Genomic DNA, 18316 nt, shown 5'->3' with positions numbered 1-18316 from the left:
ATGATATATTTTCATCATGAATATTTCCTCCTTGCTGCTCCACCTGTCACTTATGTTTTTCACAAAATTCTTACTTTTATTCATTCAGTTAAATTTTCAGTTTGTTCTTCAGAAATATATTAGTATATTTCATTATTATGGTCACTGAATTTTACAATTTTATTTATGTAAACTCATATTTGTATAAATAGATAACAATTTGTATAACATCATATTTTAAAAATGAGCTCTATTTTAATTTTACAAAAAAAATATCCTCCATATATTGAAAGATTGTGACAATGTGTTGTGCTCATTGTACATAATGAGTTGTGCATAATTCATAAGAAATTATCCTACAAATATCCAGTGTGTGGAATAAGGCTCATATTTAACATAAGATGCAGTATGTCTACAAATTAACAGTAAGCAATATTTCTAAAGAAAAAGTGGATTTTACCACAGGTACAGTACTGTGAATTCTGATATAATTTCAAATTTAAAATAGTAATTGTTATCCAGAGGCTTGATCACGGTTAGCCTAATGTGGTGTAGTTAAATTCAGAAAATACCAGCTGTAGAGGAAAAGTTCTACATTAATCTCTGAATCTTGGCTTCCAGTAGGAAATGAGGTTCAAATTATAGAATATCATCTTTTAAATAAATACAAAATTATTTGGCCCTATTTCCTTGTTATGTTAATGTCAACCAATAACATGGGGAGAGATTATAATACCACAGTTTTCTGCCTGCATGTGGCATCAAATCATAATGAATGCTGCAGTATACATTTCAATAGTAATATTAAGGTGATTATCTAGTTGCCTTCAAGAGTTATAAATCAACATGTGACAAAAAAAATCTCTCCAGCAGTTCAGGCTACATACTGTTCTTAATTTATAAAGGAGTTGGAGTGATATTGTGGTGTTATATATACAGTATATGCACATACGTGTGTATGTGCATGTGTGTAATCTAATCCAATATTTTGAAATTACATTTTACCAATGGACATAACAGCATTTGAAGATAAACTGCGATATATGCAACTTCCCTAAAACCTGTTATCAAGAAAGGTTGTGCTAAAACATACAGAATTAACAGACAGTAATGGCCATGCCATTGTATTCCAAGGATACCAGGTTTAAGTCTCTCCTTGATTTTAGCATCTACATGCTGCTACAAGACTTTGGACCATGATTCTTACTTTCCCCTTTATTTTGTCCAAAGAAGAATTTTAGAAGCTGGTATTCCTGCCTCTTTTCTTCATTAATGCTGTGGTTTTATCTGAAATAGGCAAAGGGTTAATACTAAGAGTATCAAGATTGGCTAGTTTTAAAACTGATATTAATTACTGTTAAATCACAAGTCCTTGGTTTAGATAAAATGGGAAGATATGGTTTACAATTCATTCCAGCTATATCAGAGGACTAAGAAGGAAGTCTTTTACACTAAATTCTGATTTATGTAATGAGTGAACTAATGAAACACTTCCTCCAAGTGATTTCTGTCTCCTATTGATTATTATGATTACATTGCCCAGATAAGGAAATGGTTGATCCTTGCATCAGTTTAAATTAAAAAGAATAATAAACATACAGTAACATTACCTGAATGCAGCACTGAATTTAAACAAGGTATTGGAAGAAGGCAGCAGGATCATCTAACAATCTTCAGTATTCCAAAATTAGTGATTCAGGTATTCTCTGATACTGATACTCATGCCTGAAATCAATTGTGACATGGATTGTGCAGTGTTTCTTAATCCAGATTGCATAAGGATGTTCTGAAGCTTGAATACATTGAACAAAGCAGCTCTTTAAAGCAGCTAGGACAGGGGTGTCAAACTGCCGGCCCGTGGGCCGGACACGTCATCCGGAAGCCACGCCCACCCCATTGCCGGCAATGGCAAAACCATCCCGATATGTTGCATGACGTCATATGACGTCGCGAGTTTGACATATCTGAGCTAGGACTTCTCCTAAGATAACGTGATAGCCTTAGAAGGCATTGATGATTCCATGAGAAGCTCTAAATCAGTGTTTCTCAACCTTGCCAATTTTAAGGCATGTGGACTTCAACTCTCAAAATTTCTGGCTGTGGAATTCTGGGAGTTGAAGTCCACATGCGTTAAAATTGTCAAGGTTGAGAAACACTGCTCTAAATGGTCCTGGATGGATACTATTTTCACATTCTTGTGACCATTCCAAAAGGAGCTTTTCCAAATTATTGCTAAAGAGTTGCCCAACCCTACTCGTTGGTATTGCACTATTTCACATTAAGAATTACTAGGAGAAGATTGGACGAATGTGCTTTTGCCTACATCACAAATATTTAGATGTACTTTTGGGGGGGGGCATTGAGGGAACTGTAGTGAAACTCAGACTTGGTGAATAGATGAAATGTATGTTGCAGGATCTAATCTGGGTCGGTCACCAGGATCAGAGGTTTAGTCTTCGGAGCTTTTGGTCTCGTGCTAGAGCCCATTCTTGGGAACTTCTCTGTGACACATTCCAGTGGAGAAAAGGTCCCTGAGGATGTCTCCAGCATGAATCCAAAAGCTCAGAAGACAAAATCTCTGGTCCCGGTGACACTTGGATCCTGCAACATTTTCCTGGGACATGTACATTTGCTTTCATTCGTAAAGTATGTTGTTTTCTGTTTTATCTTTTGCTTGTTTTTTTATTTTTACCCAAATTTTATTTCTTCTGCCCTATTTTTATTGCTACCTGGTAAAATATATTAATTGGTTTCAAGACACTGTTCCCTTAGTATATTTTGTAGTCCAAATAAAATCAGGCCCTGGGTTTCATGAATATCCCTGTTAAAACACTTATACTTTGGCCCTTCTTTTTCATAATACCCTACATTGCTATCTAAAATAAGAGACACAATAGAAACTGCTTTAGAGGCTCTCCTCATTTATACTTATTGTGGAATTGTCCATCTCCTCTTGCCAACTGCATTCTAGGAAAAAAAAAAATCTCTCTAAGTCTTTTGTACTCTCTTGTGCCTGTTGCCTGATTACCTATTTGGCATTTCAAAAACAAACAAACCTGAAAACTATTCTCCCCAGTTGATATTTCTTTGTTGGCTGCCTTGCAGATGTCTTTCCTTTGCACAAAATCTTTCATCTGTGGGATACATTACTACTGGGAAACTCTTCCTTCCCATTCTGTATTGGAGTAGCCATTCTACAGCAACTGAGGGATCGTCTTCTCTCCAATGGATTCAATGAGTGCATTTTGCTGTTTTCTGATTTACCAGGTATTATTTTTATCAGTCGTATATCTTTGTTGGATATCCTTTGTTCTGATTGATATATATTCCTAATTTATTAGAATTTGAATAGGAAAGAATTAGTGTGAATTGGTAATTATGTTGTACTGAATACATTTTTATTTGCCTGTAGGCAGCCTTTGTTAAACTGAAAGAGATAAATTTACTAGATAAGTTATGTAAGTATACTTCAGTTCTTTTTTTATGCAGTTTTGTGGGAGGGGGGTATGTATGTTAATAATATGGGGCACCTGAGTTAATTGTGAGCATGCTAAAATATAAGACCATGTATCATCTTCTAATTCAGGCTTTTCAACCAGTGGTACGGGTACCACCTGTGGTACATTGGCACCTGGCAGGTGGTACACGACCATCCTAGAAAAGTGGTAGTGGGGGAGGGGAATGAGCTGAACCGGTGGCAGCACCGCACAAGCCTGAGCAAGAGATGGCTGGAGCTGCAGGGCTGTCAGGGCTCAGCGGAAGCGCCAGGATCAGTGCCACTTTCTAGCTGATTGGCACTTCTTCGGGACTGTCGGCACTGATCCTGACGCTTCTGCTGAGCCCAGAAGAAGCGCCAATCAGCTAGAATGTTGCAGCATCTCCAGGGTCTTGTGAGTTACATTCAGATGCTTGGCAACTGATTCATATTTATGATGGTCACAGTGTCCCACGGTCATGTGAAGTGACCAAACCTGCTGCAACCACCCAGTAGACGGGGGCAATAAAAACCAAACACCCCCCCCCCCGCTGTCAATCCTCAACAGAAATGCTCACAACAATGAAAACCTCGGACAGGTGGAAGAGCGCCGCCAGGCGCTGTCTTGCTTGGCTGTGGCTTGGGTTGCACTTTTTTCAGTGCCATTGTAACTTCGAATAGTCACTAAGCGAACTGTTGTAAGTTGAGGACTACCTGTACTTCATCACTTTTTTTCCTTTTGGGGGGGGTCATCAAGTTTTTGATACCTTGCTAGGCGACTGGTGGTACTCAGATGTTGCCACATCCTAAAAGTGGTACAATGGGTGAAAAGGTTGAAAAGCCCTGTTCTAATTCACTTTAGAGTCATTTGGGTTTTACAGTTCTGCCTGCCTTAGTCTTTATAGAATGGGCAGAATGGGGCCAGCCTTTTTGCAGATTGTGACTTAGTCAGAGTTTGGGTTGATTAGCACAGTTGATATTTTAAGCTCTGCCATTAAATGCAGCGATAAAAGGACAATCAGAGCTTTCTCTTGAACTTGGAATTGAAAAATATAAATCTTCCCAGAAAATTGGTTTTCTGCTTTGGAGAAGATTGCAGAACCTCAGAATACAGCTTCCACCACCCAGCCTCAAGTGTGGGAAGCAGCTGATCTGTATCAGGCTGGGCCCAGGCCTTCCCAAGCAGCTTAAGAGAGCAGCATAATGTAGGGATTATCTGCTTTCCCTTCCATAGCTATGAGTTCCATTTCACCCTGTACTTCCAAGAGAGACACTTACCATCTTAGAAGCACACCACATCTGCAATACATTTTGACCTCTGAATACTGCAAGGTCAAGATCCTATTTCTTGAGGAAAGACTTTAGCAATCATACGTTTGTTATCGGCAATTATAAATTCTACAACTTTTAGTGCTTGTGTACTGCTAAAACTTTAGCAGTGTGTATTTTTTAACCAATTATATACTACCTTGAATGCTAGTCATATCAATAAAATCTGACTCTATGTAGCAGGGAAAGGCAACCTTTGATAAATGGAAGCCATGCTACATTGAGTGTAATGCTGATGCAAAATAGTATTGTATACTTAAACAGAATGATTATTTTCTCTTTTTTTCCCTCATTAAGTAAGTGTTCTTTCTTTATAAAGATACATGAAGCCTATTTTCAGGCTGACACAATGCTTTTCATGTTTATTCTTATCTTCAAATGGCAGGGAAACAGAATGCTAATTTTTTCCCAATACAGCTCACCAACAGATGCATGAAAGGAGTTTGGGGATACCTATAATCCTGGGGCTATAATTGATATGAAAATTGGTAGCCCTGCAAAGTAGTCCAGACAAGAAGCACAACCAGGAGTACTAACTCTAGCTTTATTGTAAGATTAAAAATCTTGTAAGATTGAAAGTATTTCTCTCCTCCTTTCTTTTTACTCTCAGGAAATATAGGAAGGGTCTTTTCTGAAACGTTTCCCATGCCATCTTCCCTTCTGTGGCTGAAACATCTTTTACCTGTTGATTGTCCAGTCTGTAGTTCTCCCTCCTATCTCCCATGGTCCTTCCCAGATATATATAAGAATGAAGGCCACTCAGGCCAATGGAAATCTAACTCAGCATCAAACTGAATTGTTTGTGTAATGATTTAGGATAATTTTGTTAACCATGACTCATACTAGATTGCAAATTTCTTATGGAATTTCTGAACATAGACTATAATCTCAAAATTTGAAAGCTCTGGGATTTTTTTTCTAAGAAACATGCAAAGCAAGTTGAAATTACTACATGAGAAAATTACTGGGTAAGAAGTATGCCTTAGATAACACAAGAAAAAAAAATCAGGCATTAAGGGGCCTCTTTTAGCAATAATACTATTTTTGGTAAAGAACCAGAATACCAGTGAGTCCTGGTTTACTTTTTAACATCTCAGTGAAATAATCTTGGCATCTCAACTAAAGCTCTTAAAACCATCTAAGAACTAAGGATCTTTGTTAAATGGTTGGGACTGGCTCCTAGCTAAAATTTTAGAGTTGAAGTAGAGTTCTGAACTACTTCATTATGTGAATTTATGTGTAACCAAATAGACGTTGCAGTCATTGGTATGCTGTAGTCATTTCTCTTTGTCATTCAAAACCTAAGAGATTACATAGAGTTTCTCTTCAAAGGTGATGTGGCATATACTTCAGATCACAATTTAGAGTAACTGCTCCCAAACTGGTGCTCACCAGGTATGTAGAAATATAATTCTCAGAATTCCTACTTAATGTAGACATTGGCTAGGCCAAATGTGAGAGGACAATTTGAACCAGCACTGACCATATGAATTCTGTGGTCTGCAAAAGGCCCCAGGAAGGCCTTTGTGCAGGTCCTAAAATTCAGCAGCTAGGGTAAATTCAGTTGCACACTTTCTGTAGTCAAAATTGTTTCATTGCCATTCAGTCTGATTCTCCTTTGATCTGAGGAAAAGGCAAGCTTCATGGAAGAGATGTATTCTCATGAATAGTGTGGGCCCTTGAAAGCCTGCATCAGCATTTGATGTAATCCTGGGATTGCAAAAGGGTATCCATCTTGTATGGTTGCATTGACATGTACATGCATGTACTCACCTGTACACACATAAATATGAAATGAAGCTTTAGGTTTCATGCTGTTACTTCCACAGAAAGTCCAGAACTTAATAAAATATAGCTTATATTTTTCAAATCGGTGTTACATAAGAACTTTTTCTGAATCTACTATTTCCCCTGGAATTTTTTATCCAAAACAGCAAATATGTACTTACAGCATGCATAATTTAAATGTGAAGTATGTAACCATACTTCCCAAATAGCGTGTTACCTGATCTTCCCAATAATGACACTGCCAGTTTAAAATTCTCTTTTCATACTTTTGTTTGTGTTGTAGATATTTGTCAGAAAAGAGAGACATTTTAACAAATCTCAATTCTAATACTACAGTCCTGCCATGAATCATTCAATTCAGAGAGAGGGAATAAGAAACTTCCTTTGAATATTAAGTATTTCTTTCTAATCTTTTTGATTAACACTATTTGTTTCTTGAATCTAAATGATCTACCGTAGATTAGGACTATGGAGCACTTAGAATTTAAAGACTCAGAAGAGTAATTTATGTTTAGAAGTCCTTAAAACACTGATTGATTAAATATTTATACTTCATGCCCATTTTATAACCAACTCTGGGTGGCTCATATTTTCCCAGAAACTTGCAGCTCTCTTCCATGGCTGTAGCATGCTTCCATGAAAAGATACGGCTGCTTTATGGAATGACAGAGAGATGATACAAGTTGGCCTCCATGTGTTCCAAAACATCTTTTGATTGCAACAACTGGATCATGAAGCATCAAGAAATATACAGATACTAAAAATAGCTCAAATACGTAAACAATTTTATTAGCAAGTGGGAATGGAGCTAATGTTTTTTCTCAGCACATATCAAGTAGCAAGCTTATTGCTTCATGGAGGAAATAGTCACAGAACATTAGGATTTTTTTTATTATTTCTGTTCCACAGATAGACACAAGAACGGAATGTTTGTAGAAGAGTTTTCTTTATCCTTATGAATTTTTGAATTAAGTATGTCTGATGGCTTTGACCAGGAACAAGAAGCAGATGTATTTATACAACAGGTCTCAAAACTTCATCAAAGGTGTATAATGGTATTATGAAACAAAAGCTATTCATAGTTGCCAATATTGAATAGCTTGCAGCCAAGTATGAAGTAGAGAATCTGGCTGTGGTAGAAAAAGAAAGTGATTTGTTTCCACATACCTGTTTATCAAAGACATTCTGTAATGCCATGAACTGCAAAATAGATGCCATTTAACCTAAGGCTGATAATTCTTGTAATTATTCATGTTTTCCACCTGATCTGCATGATGTTTATAAATCCATGCTGATTACTTTTTCAAGAATTATCTTAACATTTTGCTAAACACATACAGTATCAAGCCATAATTATTCGTGCATTTGCACTTACTGATTGGTCAATGGTAAATAGATAACTATTAGATCAGGGGTGTCAAATGCTGGCCTGCGAGCCAGTCACATCACGAGGAAACCGCGCCTACCCCATTGACAGCAATGGGGAAAAAGTTCCGATACATCTTACGATGTCACAGGATGTCGCGAGTTTGACATGTCTGTATTAGATAGTCTTTTTTCCCCAAGATTCAGGCTAGGGGAGTAGGCATACTTTACTGCTGATATGATTTTACGATGGGAGTGTATGATTTATTTTGGGCATCTTGGATTATTGTTTGTAAGTTTTGGGTTTTAAATCTTTGTGTGCCACCCTAGATGAACAGCCTTATAAATTATTTAAATGAATGTTATTAAATGCCCTTTCTCTAATAAAAGTTCATTTTGTCCTCTGGACAGATTTTTTAATGTTTAATTTGCTTCTCACAAATTTGCTCCAGGTGGGGAGGGATCTTCTAGAACAGTGGTTCTCAACCTGTGGGTCGGGGCCCCATTTGGGGTCGAACGACCATTTCACGGGGGTCGCCAAACAACGCAGTCCGCCATTTTCCCCCCCTTTTCCTTAGCTGTGCTACTCCCTTTTATTCTATTGGCTTTTGAAAGCCAATAGAATAGACTCTCTTGAATAGAGTCTAATTCTATTGGCTTTGAAAAGCCAGTAGGAATTGTCCAGGCTGTCTCTGCCCTGCTGAGCCTGCCAAAAGTCCCATTCTGCAAACGGTGCTGCACCAGTTGAGTAGTCCTCAACTTACGACCGGTTGAGTAGTCCTCGACTTACGACCAGTTGGGGGTCGCGGCATTAAAAAGGTTGAGAACCACTGTTCTAGAACGAATGGATTAAAGATTTAATTTAAGAATTAAGGATCGAATCCATGTCACTTAAAGAGCCTTCTATCAATGGAGAAAACTCCTGTATGAAACAGTTGGGGTACAGTTTTAACATCTAGTAATTGAAAATTTGATATAGTGGTCAGACTTTGTTACTAAATATTTGTTATGATAGAACTGGTAAGGATTTGTACTTGGGTATGCAAATATTTCATTTGTTTTAAAATACAGATGCCACTGAATTGAGAATTAGCCCAGGATCGTACATTCAAAGGGTTGCAATCCTGACCAATCCCAGTAATAATACACATTCCAATGATTTCCTTGATTCTGACTTTTCTTCTTATTCATTGTCTTCCTTTTTTGAACTTATTTCAGTCTTACTTAAGCAGTCTCTTTTCTTGTTCATCATCTTCTTACATCACCTTCTCAAATTGGTGAGTTTCTTTTTGCCAGTCATCACCTCAAGGGAGTAGTTGATTTTATTTGGTCCATGATTATTGGGTTTCTTGCAGTTCAGAGTAGTCTTAGTAACTATCATCAAGTTCATAATTAGAAAGCATCTACCAACTTTTTCAAGCATATTGTCCAGCTTACACAGCCATACATTACTGCTAGAATGTCTGTTCTTCTACTCTGATTGTGACTATTGTACAACAACCTTTCGATCTTGCAACAACCTTTATCTTTCTAAATTTGTCTTGTCATTTCCTTCCTCCCTAGAATTAATCATCCTTTTAGTACTCCAGAATATTATCTGTGTAGTTGCTAAGACTTGACCCTGACTTGATGGCATATAATCAGAATGTCTTCCATCTTTACTGTTCTTCAGCCTAAGAAAACAAAACTATGATTTTGCTCTTTCAAAGTTAATTGTGACTCCATTGAGCATACTGAGTTGTATTACCTCTATCTTCCTAATATTTAGCAAGTTTTTCACAAGGAATTCTTCCAAGTTGTCTTTTCTTTGTGTGTTGTTTTGACCTTCAGTTTTGATTGCAGCTGCCATCTCTTTCAGTACTGCCATTCTTATAAAATCTTTACAAGCCAAGCAGATATGGGAGGTAACAACACATTGTTTCTCATTCCCTTTCTTAGTTTGAACCAATCTGTTTCTTCAGATCCAATTCTTACATTAGCTTTCTGTCTATTATAATGATTCCTAAGAAGAATAATCAAATACATATATGCCTTAATATATTGCACATTGTGGTATGATCTTGCCATCCAAACATCTTGTAATCAATAATGCATAGATAAAAATCCTTCTTATGCTCTCTTGCTCTCAATTATTCATCTGACTGTATATGCCGGCGTATAAGACGACTTCTGCAAGCGCTAAAATCGGCGCCAAAGACGGGGGTCGTCTTATACGCCGAGTCGTCTTATACGCCAGAAATACTGGTAGTTTCCGGCATATAAGATGACGTTCTAGGAATGTGGCTCGGCGACAAAGACAGGGGTCGTCTTATACGCCGGGTCGCCTTGTACGCCGGCATATACGGTATATTAGTTAAATAATATAATTTGATTATTATTATTATACACTTTATTTTCTCTGAAACTGGGTTATTCATCTGTCATTTCTGTGATTATGTATCTATTCTTTCTAAGATCTGAAGCAAAATTTAATTATTACAATAGTTCGATAGTTTGCATATCATCTTGCAAATATTTCTCTTTTTTTTGAACAGGAATAAGGACCTTTCCCAATCTCTAAGTCACAGTTTTGTTTTATAGGTGAAACTGGGTTTAAACTACTTCTTTAAGCAGTTTGATAGGTTCTTCATCTGTGCCTGATTAAGAATTTTTTGGCAGCAATTCTATTGCTTTTTATACCTCAATTTCTAGTGAATTTCTTAAATGCTTTCTCTTTGCAAACTGGAAGACTATGAGATCTAGTCCTGTCTTATGCAGAAAACTAGCTGGGTGGCCTTGGGCCAGTCATGCCTACTCAGAAGGAGACAATAAAAAACTACCTCCAAGAAAATTTGTGAAGAAAACTGCATACACACAGAGAGAGAGGGAGGAAGGGGGGGAGGGAGGGGGAGGGAGAGAGAGAGGGAGAGAGAGATTATCATTTCCCCTTCAACCCCTCACACTGAGTCATGCCCTGAACTGTATTTCAGATAGATCATCTTAGTAGTGGCCAACTCTGAATTACCTAAACTCTCTTATTTTATAAACCCAGTCCAATAGGCTGGATTAGAGGTGTTATTTCGTCTGCTCCCAACAAAAGATGCTGCTCATCTTTGTTTTGCTCTCTGTGTTCCTCTGGTAAGTACCCTGCCAGACTCTGGTCCCTCATTATCTTAGCCCCTCCTGCTCAGCCTCATTGCCTTCCAGTTCTGCTCCAGTGGCTGTTCGCCCGTTGGCTCCTCAAACTGTCTGGTGTGCAGCTTCTGAGGGCATGAGAGGAGATCATAATCATTTTCAAAGGGAAGAGTGTGTTACAAACTTGTTTTTCTTTGCAACACATCTAAAGAAACAAGTATATCCAAAGAAACAGGTATTTACAGTAATTGCAAAATTGGAAAAGCATTTTGGACTTACAATAGAGCATATGATAAGATCTCTTCAGATAGATCACAGCTTAAAATCAGATACATTATGAATTATATATCCCAAAACAATGGGATGTATATGCAAGGCTACATAGGGGAAGAATTTCTGCAGGTATATATGTTCCTTTTTTATTATTATTATGGAGCACTGGACTATTTCTGTTCTGTATAGAGTGACCTAACCTAGGAAATAGACTGTTTGAGGCTGAGAGGTCAGTCCAGTTCTTAAAGCCAATTTTGAGATGGAAAAAACATTGATCGTTCCTAAATTTCCCTTTGCATGGCAATTCATTTCAAAGGAGAAGGCTTTAAAGTGGATTAAAAGAATTGCAAGCTTATGTGAGACTTCATGGTTCATTTTTTTCTACTGTTATTCATATAACATTTTGTTATTTTTATTTTTTCCTATGATTAGTGTTTGCAGAAAGATTGTTTTTCCTCAAAAAAGTATCTTTCGCTATCTATCTGTGTTTGTCTTGTGTTATCAACTAACTTTGAAAAGTCTCTACACATTAATATATTACTATGGATTGCTAGGTGCAATTCAGGTTTCTCCTATCTCTGATAACTTTGTACTAGTGTATGAGAAGTGTATCAAATGAGAAATATTAAGTACAAGTTCTACATTTTGAAAACTCAATAGGATTTTTTTTGTTAGTGCAGATCATTAAATCTTCAGCAAGCAAATTGATTAGCCAGACTTCCTTAATTTTTATGAATAACCTGTAGATGGTTTCAAGCTAGATTGCTATGAATTATGAATTTGAGAAAGAAGAATTTGAATTTTATTGAAAGTTTATTATTAATGTTTATTAAGCATCTTTTCCTGAAACTTTTATCCTTCCTATATGTCTTTATCCTGATTTCAGATAATCCTGAAGCAGATTATTAGAATACAGTGGGTTTTTTGTAGAAACGACAGGACATTACTCTAAAATAGAAGAAATAAATTGCCATAAGTAAAAGAAAAAAGTAAACATTAACAGACATAAAGACAGTTTTACAGTATATATAAATATTTTTGAAACTTTAGTAAGAGATTATTCTAACCATTCATACTCAACAATTAACCCATTTTACGGGTTGGCCTACTAAGATTATAAAAACATTGTTTATTACTAATTGTATCATATTATTTCCAATTTTCCAATTTTTATTTTCCAATTTTATTACCACAGTTTTGTCAAATGGTGAAAGCCAGCCAACTTGACTGCAAATTTTATTTCTTTATTCAGTTTATATGCTTCCTGGAGGTGACTCTAGGTGACTTAAAAATTCAGAGACTTTGCTTTGCAGTGTGTTTTAATTTCTTTGTCAGTTTCTTAGTTCCCCTAAACCTTTTTTTCCACATTTTACCATAATTACATTGCAGAATGCCCACAAACTGTAATTACTGTACTTGTCGTAGTTTAAAGCCTATACTTCATCTGAATTTGTGTCTTAAACCTTGTTCTTTTCTCTTGGTTACATGCCAGTAGAGGACAAATGTTTCTTGTTTCTTTTATCATATTTACATAGGTATATTAAAAAACAAAATGAATTTATTTTAGAATAACGTGTTCTTTTAAAAAATGCTTGTCAACTGCAGTTTTTGTTCTTATTACTCATTTTTTTCATTTTTTCATTGGTGTCTCCTTTTCAGAAATAGATATTGAACGGTGTGTCCATGAATCAATTAACCTTTTCTGCTGGACTCCCAAGAGTGCTACATATAGACAATATGCACAACATCCCAAACAAACCAGTGAAGGCAACTCTACAAGAAGTCTAATATCTTGTTTCTCATCAGACTATCAGGATGCATCCAGGAGTGACCTGGTGAGTTATTTAGTTGTCTTTCATTAGAAAAGAATAGAAGGTTTAAATACTTTAGGACTTTTTAGAATTGGATTTATTTATTCATTCATTGCGTTTAAATCCTCCCTTTCTGCTAAATCACAAGCCTGAAAAATTGTGATGGCTTATGTTGTCCATGAAATTTTCATTGCTAAAGATGGACTTGAACCTTAGTTACATTGTGTTCTAGTCTAACAGCTTAACAACTAATTCTTATACACTTTTGATATCATCCTACAGAAGAAAAATGAGTGGGTGTGGCTAACATTAGACAAAATAAGTTAAGAGTATCAACCAATAAGTGTACAAAGTGTTGGCAGGTTGCTATATGGAGCTATCTATTTATGTCATCTTTTCAAGAATGTTGGAATTACACTTGTACTTTGTCTCATGCATCAAAAAACCTTGGAGAACTCTGAATGGGTAAGCAGTATAATAAAATTCTAACACAATGAAATGAAATTTTCCTTCAGTCATAGATCAGCATAAGAAGGAAAAAAATGCAATTAATTTTAAAAACTAAAAATATAAAATACACAAAGTTAAAAAAAACATTTTGAAAAATTAAAAAAAAACTATATAAAACAAAAATACAAAGTGATTTGATTTGGTTTGATGCACTTAACTGTAGTGAGTGGGTGTAATAAAATGAACTAAATAGTGGTGTGAGGAACCTTTGAAATGTGAAAGGATTCATGTCCAACACACCTGCTTTGAGTTTGAAACAGCTGGTCCATATCAAGATTGGAACATTCTGGAATGTCGGAATAGCATCAAAACATTTGCACTGGAACTGTTTGCTTCAAACTCAAAATATTTCAAATTTGAAATGATTTGTATGCTTCTAAAACTTAATGTGCTAGCAGTGTCATAATGATTCATATTATGTATAACTACACTGTGACAAATATGTGTAACACTTACGATACATTATTGATTTAAACACTGAGTATTCCATTCTTAATTGATTTATATACAAATGAAGGAAGAAATGTTAGCTCTCTGGATTTTTTGTTAGACAACATTTGCTTGTAAAATTATGAATAGATATACTATCAGAAAAAAACTGACAAGAAAGATTTCAAAAGCAAACATTCTGAATAAGTTTACAAGCCCATTTTTGTACTGACTGTTGAGGAAATAAGAGTTTGGATCAAGCTGACTTCTACCTTTGGAGGATCTTTGGTCTTTACAGGGCGGAGAAACCAAAACAGTCCCTTCTTCCTTTCTGAAGATCAAGATGGTACAAGGTTTGGCAGCAATTCAGTTCACATCCCAGAGTTTCTTAGAAAATTATGGTCAAAGCTATTGTCCATGCTATTCCTTGGATCACACAGAGATTCTTTACTATGTATAGGAAGGAGTTTGATTCTTCACCCATCTCCAAATCCCATTATATCAGGCTTGCTTGATTAAGGGAAAAGGCCTAGCCCTTTTTATTTTCCTTCTGCATTTCAAATGGAAAATAGAGTTTATATAGATTCTGTATACAGACTATTTGGCAGGAGCCTGTACTTCTGATAAATAAATTCAACATCTTTATTTATGAGACTTATATACCGCTTTAATTGCAAGCACTCTCTAAGCGGTGTACACCAGTAAGCAATGTATATATATATTTACATTGCCCACAACAATCTGGGTCCTCATTTTACCTACCCCGGAAGGATGGAAGGCTGAGTCAACCTTGAGCCATCTTAAAGATGGCATACAAGTTCCGGAAGATTTATTACTTAGTAAGCTCTAAAACCAATGATACTGAAGATTAATTTGTAAAAGTTACATTCATAGCCAAACATATTGGCATTGTGTAGTAGCAACAGTCAGAAATAGAATTGTTGGCAAATCTAGCAACTGTTTCCTACAGCAGGAAGAAATTATATTCCATCTTTTCCATTGCATCCCATTAAATTGTCCTTTTCATCAGTTGCATGGTGCATACCATCCCATTAACAGTTATCCCAAGAATCTAAATGACAATTTTGTTCCAGTAGATTCAGCTCCAAGAGTGATTGAGTTTCTATCTTAATATGTAGAACACATTTACAGTAGGCGTTAAGGTTCTTGGAATAATAATTTTTTGTTACCATATAGCATTCATTTCCCTCTTTTCGGTATTATTTTGTTATCAGAGTCAGTTTCTGCCTCTCTTGGGAGACTAAGAACCCTCCTATCTAAGGGACTATCAAACACATCCCCCTGTCAAAACTGCTTGTATTATATCATGGAGACCATTATCTCCAAAAACCAAAGAGACTTTCAAGTTATTCTGGATCTCTGAGATATGTCATTTTCTAAAATTTAGTTTATCTCACTTAGAATTTCTGTTTAATTGAAGAATGCTGGTTTCATTGATGGGATTTATCAAATTCTCCTGTCTTTTTTTTCACTCTGCTTGATTATAGACAGTACCTTTGTTTCTGATTGGGTAAGTCTGTATTATCCCAATAAGCCTTGCTATGACACCAGAATCTTTACAAACTTTATAGAAGTCATGAATATTTATTTGTATTTGCGGTAAATTACAGTATACTTGTATTTAGATAACTGGTCAGTAGTTTTGTCTTTTAGATACTCTGGAACATGTTCATGTCATATCACTTATCTACTAATGCAACGCTTATTGTACATGTTCTTATCAATTGGGCATTAGCCTCTTTTCAAGGCTTCATGTGAAGTCCCTCAAGGCCTAATTATTCTGCTGCTATCTTACCTTTTCTTGTTCCTTTTCTTCTTTCTTTTTTCTCTCTGCCCCCATACCATCTATTTCACTCATGGCAAAAGCATGCCATATAGGTGAGGAGCACATTGTTAAGGCAAGTAACTATAGAAACTACATTATTCCATGGTTCACAAACTTCATATCAACCAGCTAGAATTCTCAGCAGCGTTCAAGATACTGTGTGCCTTCACCCAGTTACTGCATAGCAGGTCAGGATCCACATTAATTTAACAGCAGTGTTTCTCAACCTTGACCATTTTAAGGCATGTGGACTTCAACTCCCAGAATTCCACAGCCAGCATTGCTGGCTGTGGAATTCTGGGAGTTGAAGTCCACATGCCTTAAAATGGTCAAGGTTGAGAAACACTGATTTAACAGTGACATCATAATTCAGAACCAAATAGCACACAATTAGTATCACTATTCAACCTCCTTACTGAACTGTGGGATTGGTGTACTTACCGATGTGTGTTCATTTGGTGATAAAAACAGTATTTTACCATTCTTCATTTTTACTCGGTGAAGAGGTAACATACTTACCTCAACTGTTAATCGTGGGACTTTATTTGTTCATTTATAAAATAATTTGTATACTATTCCATTCAAAAATTAAATATCTTCAGTAAAACACTTCACGTTTCCAATATTAAACCAAAAATGGTCTTGGTGCCAACTCACTGGGAGATACTTTCCAATTGTGCAAAAGTACATATTTATGTACCTTTGACCCCTACAGCTGCTGACTACCAGGGTCATTTCCAAAATTAATTGCCATGATAAAATTTGCATTGATTGTTTGATGATCCTGGCAGTGTTCCTGTGCTGCAAATACATTTTTCTTTTGTCTTTGACCAGGTGGAACTTCCTATTTTATTTTTACATCCACATTTACTCATTCTTAGATTTATCATGTAATATTTATAACTGACCTTTTCCTCTTTAGTAAGTACAATCCCCAGCACAGAAAGCCTAGGCAGCAACATTTTATATTCTCTACTTTGCTTACAATATCCTTTTTCTTTGCTGAACTTCCCAGGTTCTTGTTGACAAGGGAGAAAGATCTTTTCTTTTTGTCTTCAAAGTATTATCTTTCAGCAACTGCTTTTTTCACAGTTCTGTCAACCCCCCCCCCTTCCTTTCTGTCTTTTCACCCAACTATTACCAGTTTTTGAAAAGTCTTAACAGTTGTTTTCGAATGTGTCCACCACACTGTTTCAAGTTGGAACTTGAAAACATGTTGTCTCTCTGCTGCTTGTAGCACTTTATAAACTATTGGGCAACTATGCAAACCATCTTCTCCTTTGGAAGACAATAGCATTATTGGTAACAATCAATGTTGGTAAGTGAATTTTCAATCCTTTTGCTCAGTACTGTTTTTGAGGGGAAAGTAGTTTTATTTATCTCCAGAATGCTGTATGTCGGGTAGGCAACCTTGGCTCTTTTATGACTCGTGGACTTCAACTCCCAGAATTCCTGAGCCAGCCAAGAACCAAGCTGGCTCAGGAATTCTGGGAGTTGAAGTCCACGAGTCATAAAAGAGCCAAGGTTGCCTACCCCTGTTCTATGTGTACCAGGAACTGGTCCTTTTCATTTTCTTTCAGAAAGAAAGACTCTCTAAATGCTCTTGGCATCAAAATGTGATTGTTTTCTGTGTCTTTCTTCTCATATCCACACTTCTTCATTTTATATGCTAGACTGAAGCAGGACTTTCCAATTTAATTGTGGTGTTTATTCAATTAGATAACAGTGTCTATGATTTGGTAAAACACGTTCAGCTTTCAGAACATTCCATTCAAGCAGTAATTGTATCAGTAGCATTTTTAAGTATATGCTTCTTCCTAAGATTTACTAAGCCATCACCCTGGTTGCAAACATTAGGTATTATTGGCATGATACTGCCAAGATTTTGATTGACAGAATGTTGTCTCTGGCATGCAGTGCATTCTCATATTATCCAAGGCTACCTGCCTTTAGGTAACAGATACCATATGGTTAATCACCCATATACACGAACCATGGAAATTACATTAAAGAACAGCTGGTTATTGCCGTGGATTGATGAATGATCTCTGAATGCAGTCCTCCACTATTCATTTTGCCTGCTTGAATTTAAGGATAGTACCTCAATTTTGATCTGCTATGGCATGTGGAAATATCTCACTCTTTTCATATGCCATGTCACAGCATGAGCAAGACTCTTGACCAAAAGTCTTAAATTCTGGAACATTCTGACCTGAGTTATTATATAGTCCAGATTGTTTAAGTATGAATTCATAGTTCAAAAAAATGACAATTAAAAGAGCTTAGACAGTTCATATTGTTTGTGTGCATGCAATATCCCATCACTTGTCTTGCTTTATACGAAGTACATAGTAGCGAAGGTTCTACATTCTAATAAATATAGCACAATCTGGTTAA

At 36.2% G+C, this 18316-nt stretch overlaps 1 protein-coding gene across 3 annotated transcripts in view; it reads left to right on the top strand.

Moving 5' to 3' along the window:
* The window catches only part of TBCK (TBC1 domain containing kinase), an 83073-nt gene that overhangs the window by 42734 nt on the left and 22023 nt on the right, over positions 1 to 18316 (top strand). For all 3 annotated transcript variants that reach the window (XM_039344003.1, XM_039344005.1, XM_039344004.1), the window contains exons 22-23: positions 3085 to 3246; positions 12983 to 13158. In XM_039344003.1, the coding sequence (XP_039199937.1) occupies positions 3085 to 3246; positions 12983 to 13158 (338 nt within the window). The remainder of the gene's footprint in view (positions 1 to 3084; positions 3247 to 12982; positions 13159 to 18316) is intronic.

Source organism: Crotalus tigris, unplaced genomic scaffold (genome assembly GCF_016545835.1).
Source record: "Crotalus tigris isolate CLP2741 ecotype Arizona unplaced genomic scaffold, ASM1654583v1 scf7180000017887.1893490, whole genome shotgun sequence".
Lineage (NCBI taxonomy): Eukaryota > Metazoa > Chordata > Lepidosauria > Squamata > Viperidae > Crotalus > Crotalus tigris.
The sequence above is the reverse complement of the archived record's forward strand: the minus strand, read 5'-3'. Positions and strand labels throughout refer to the sequence as shown.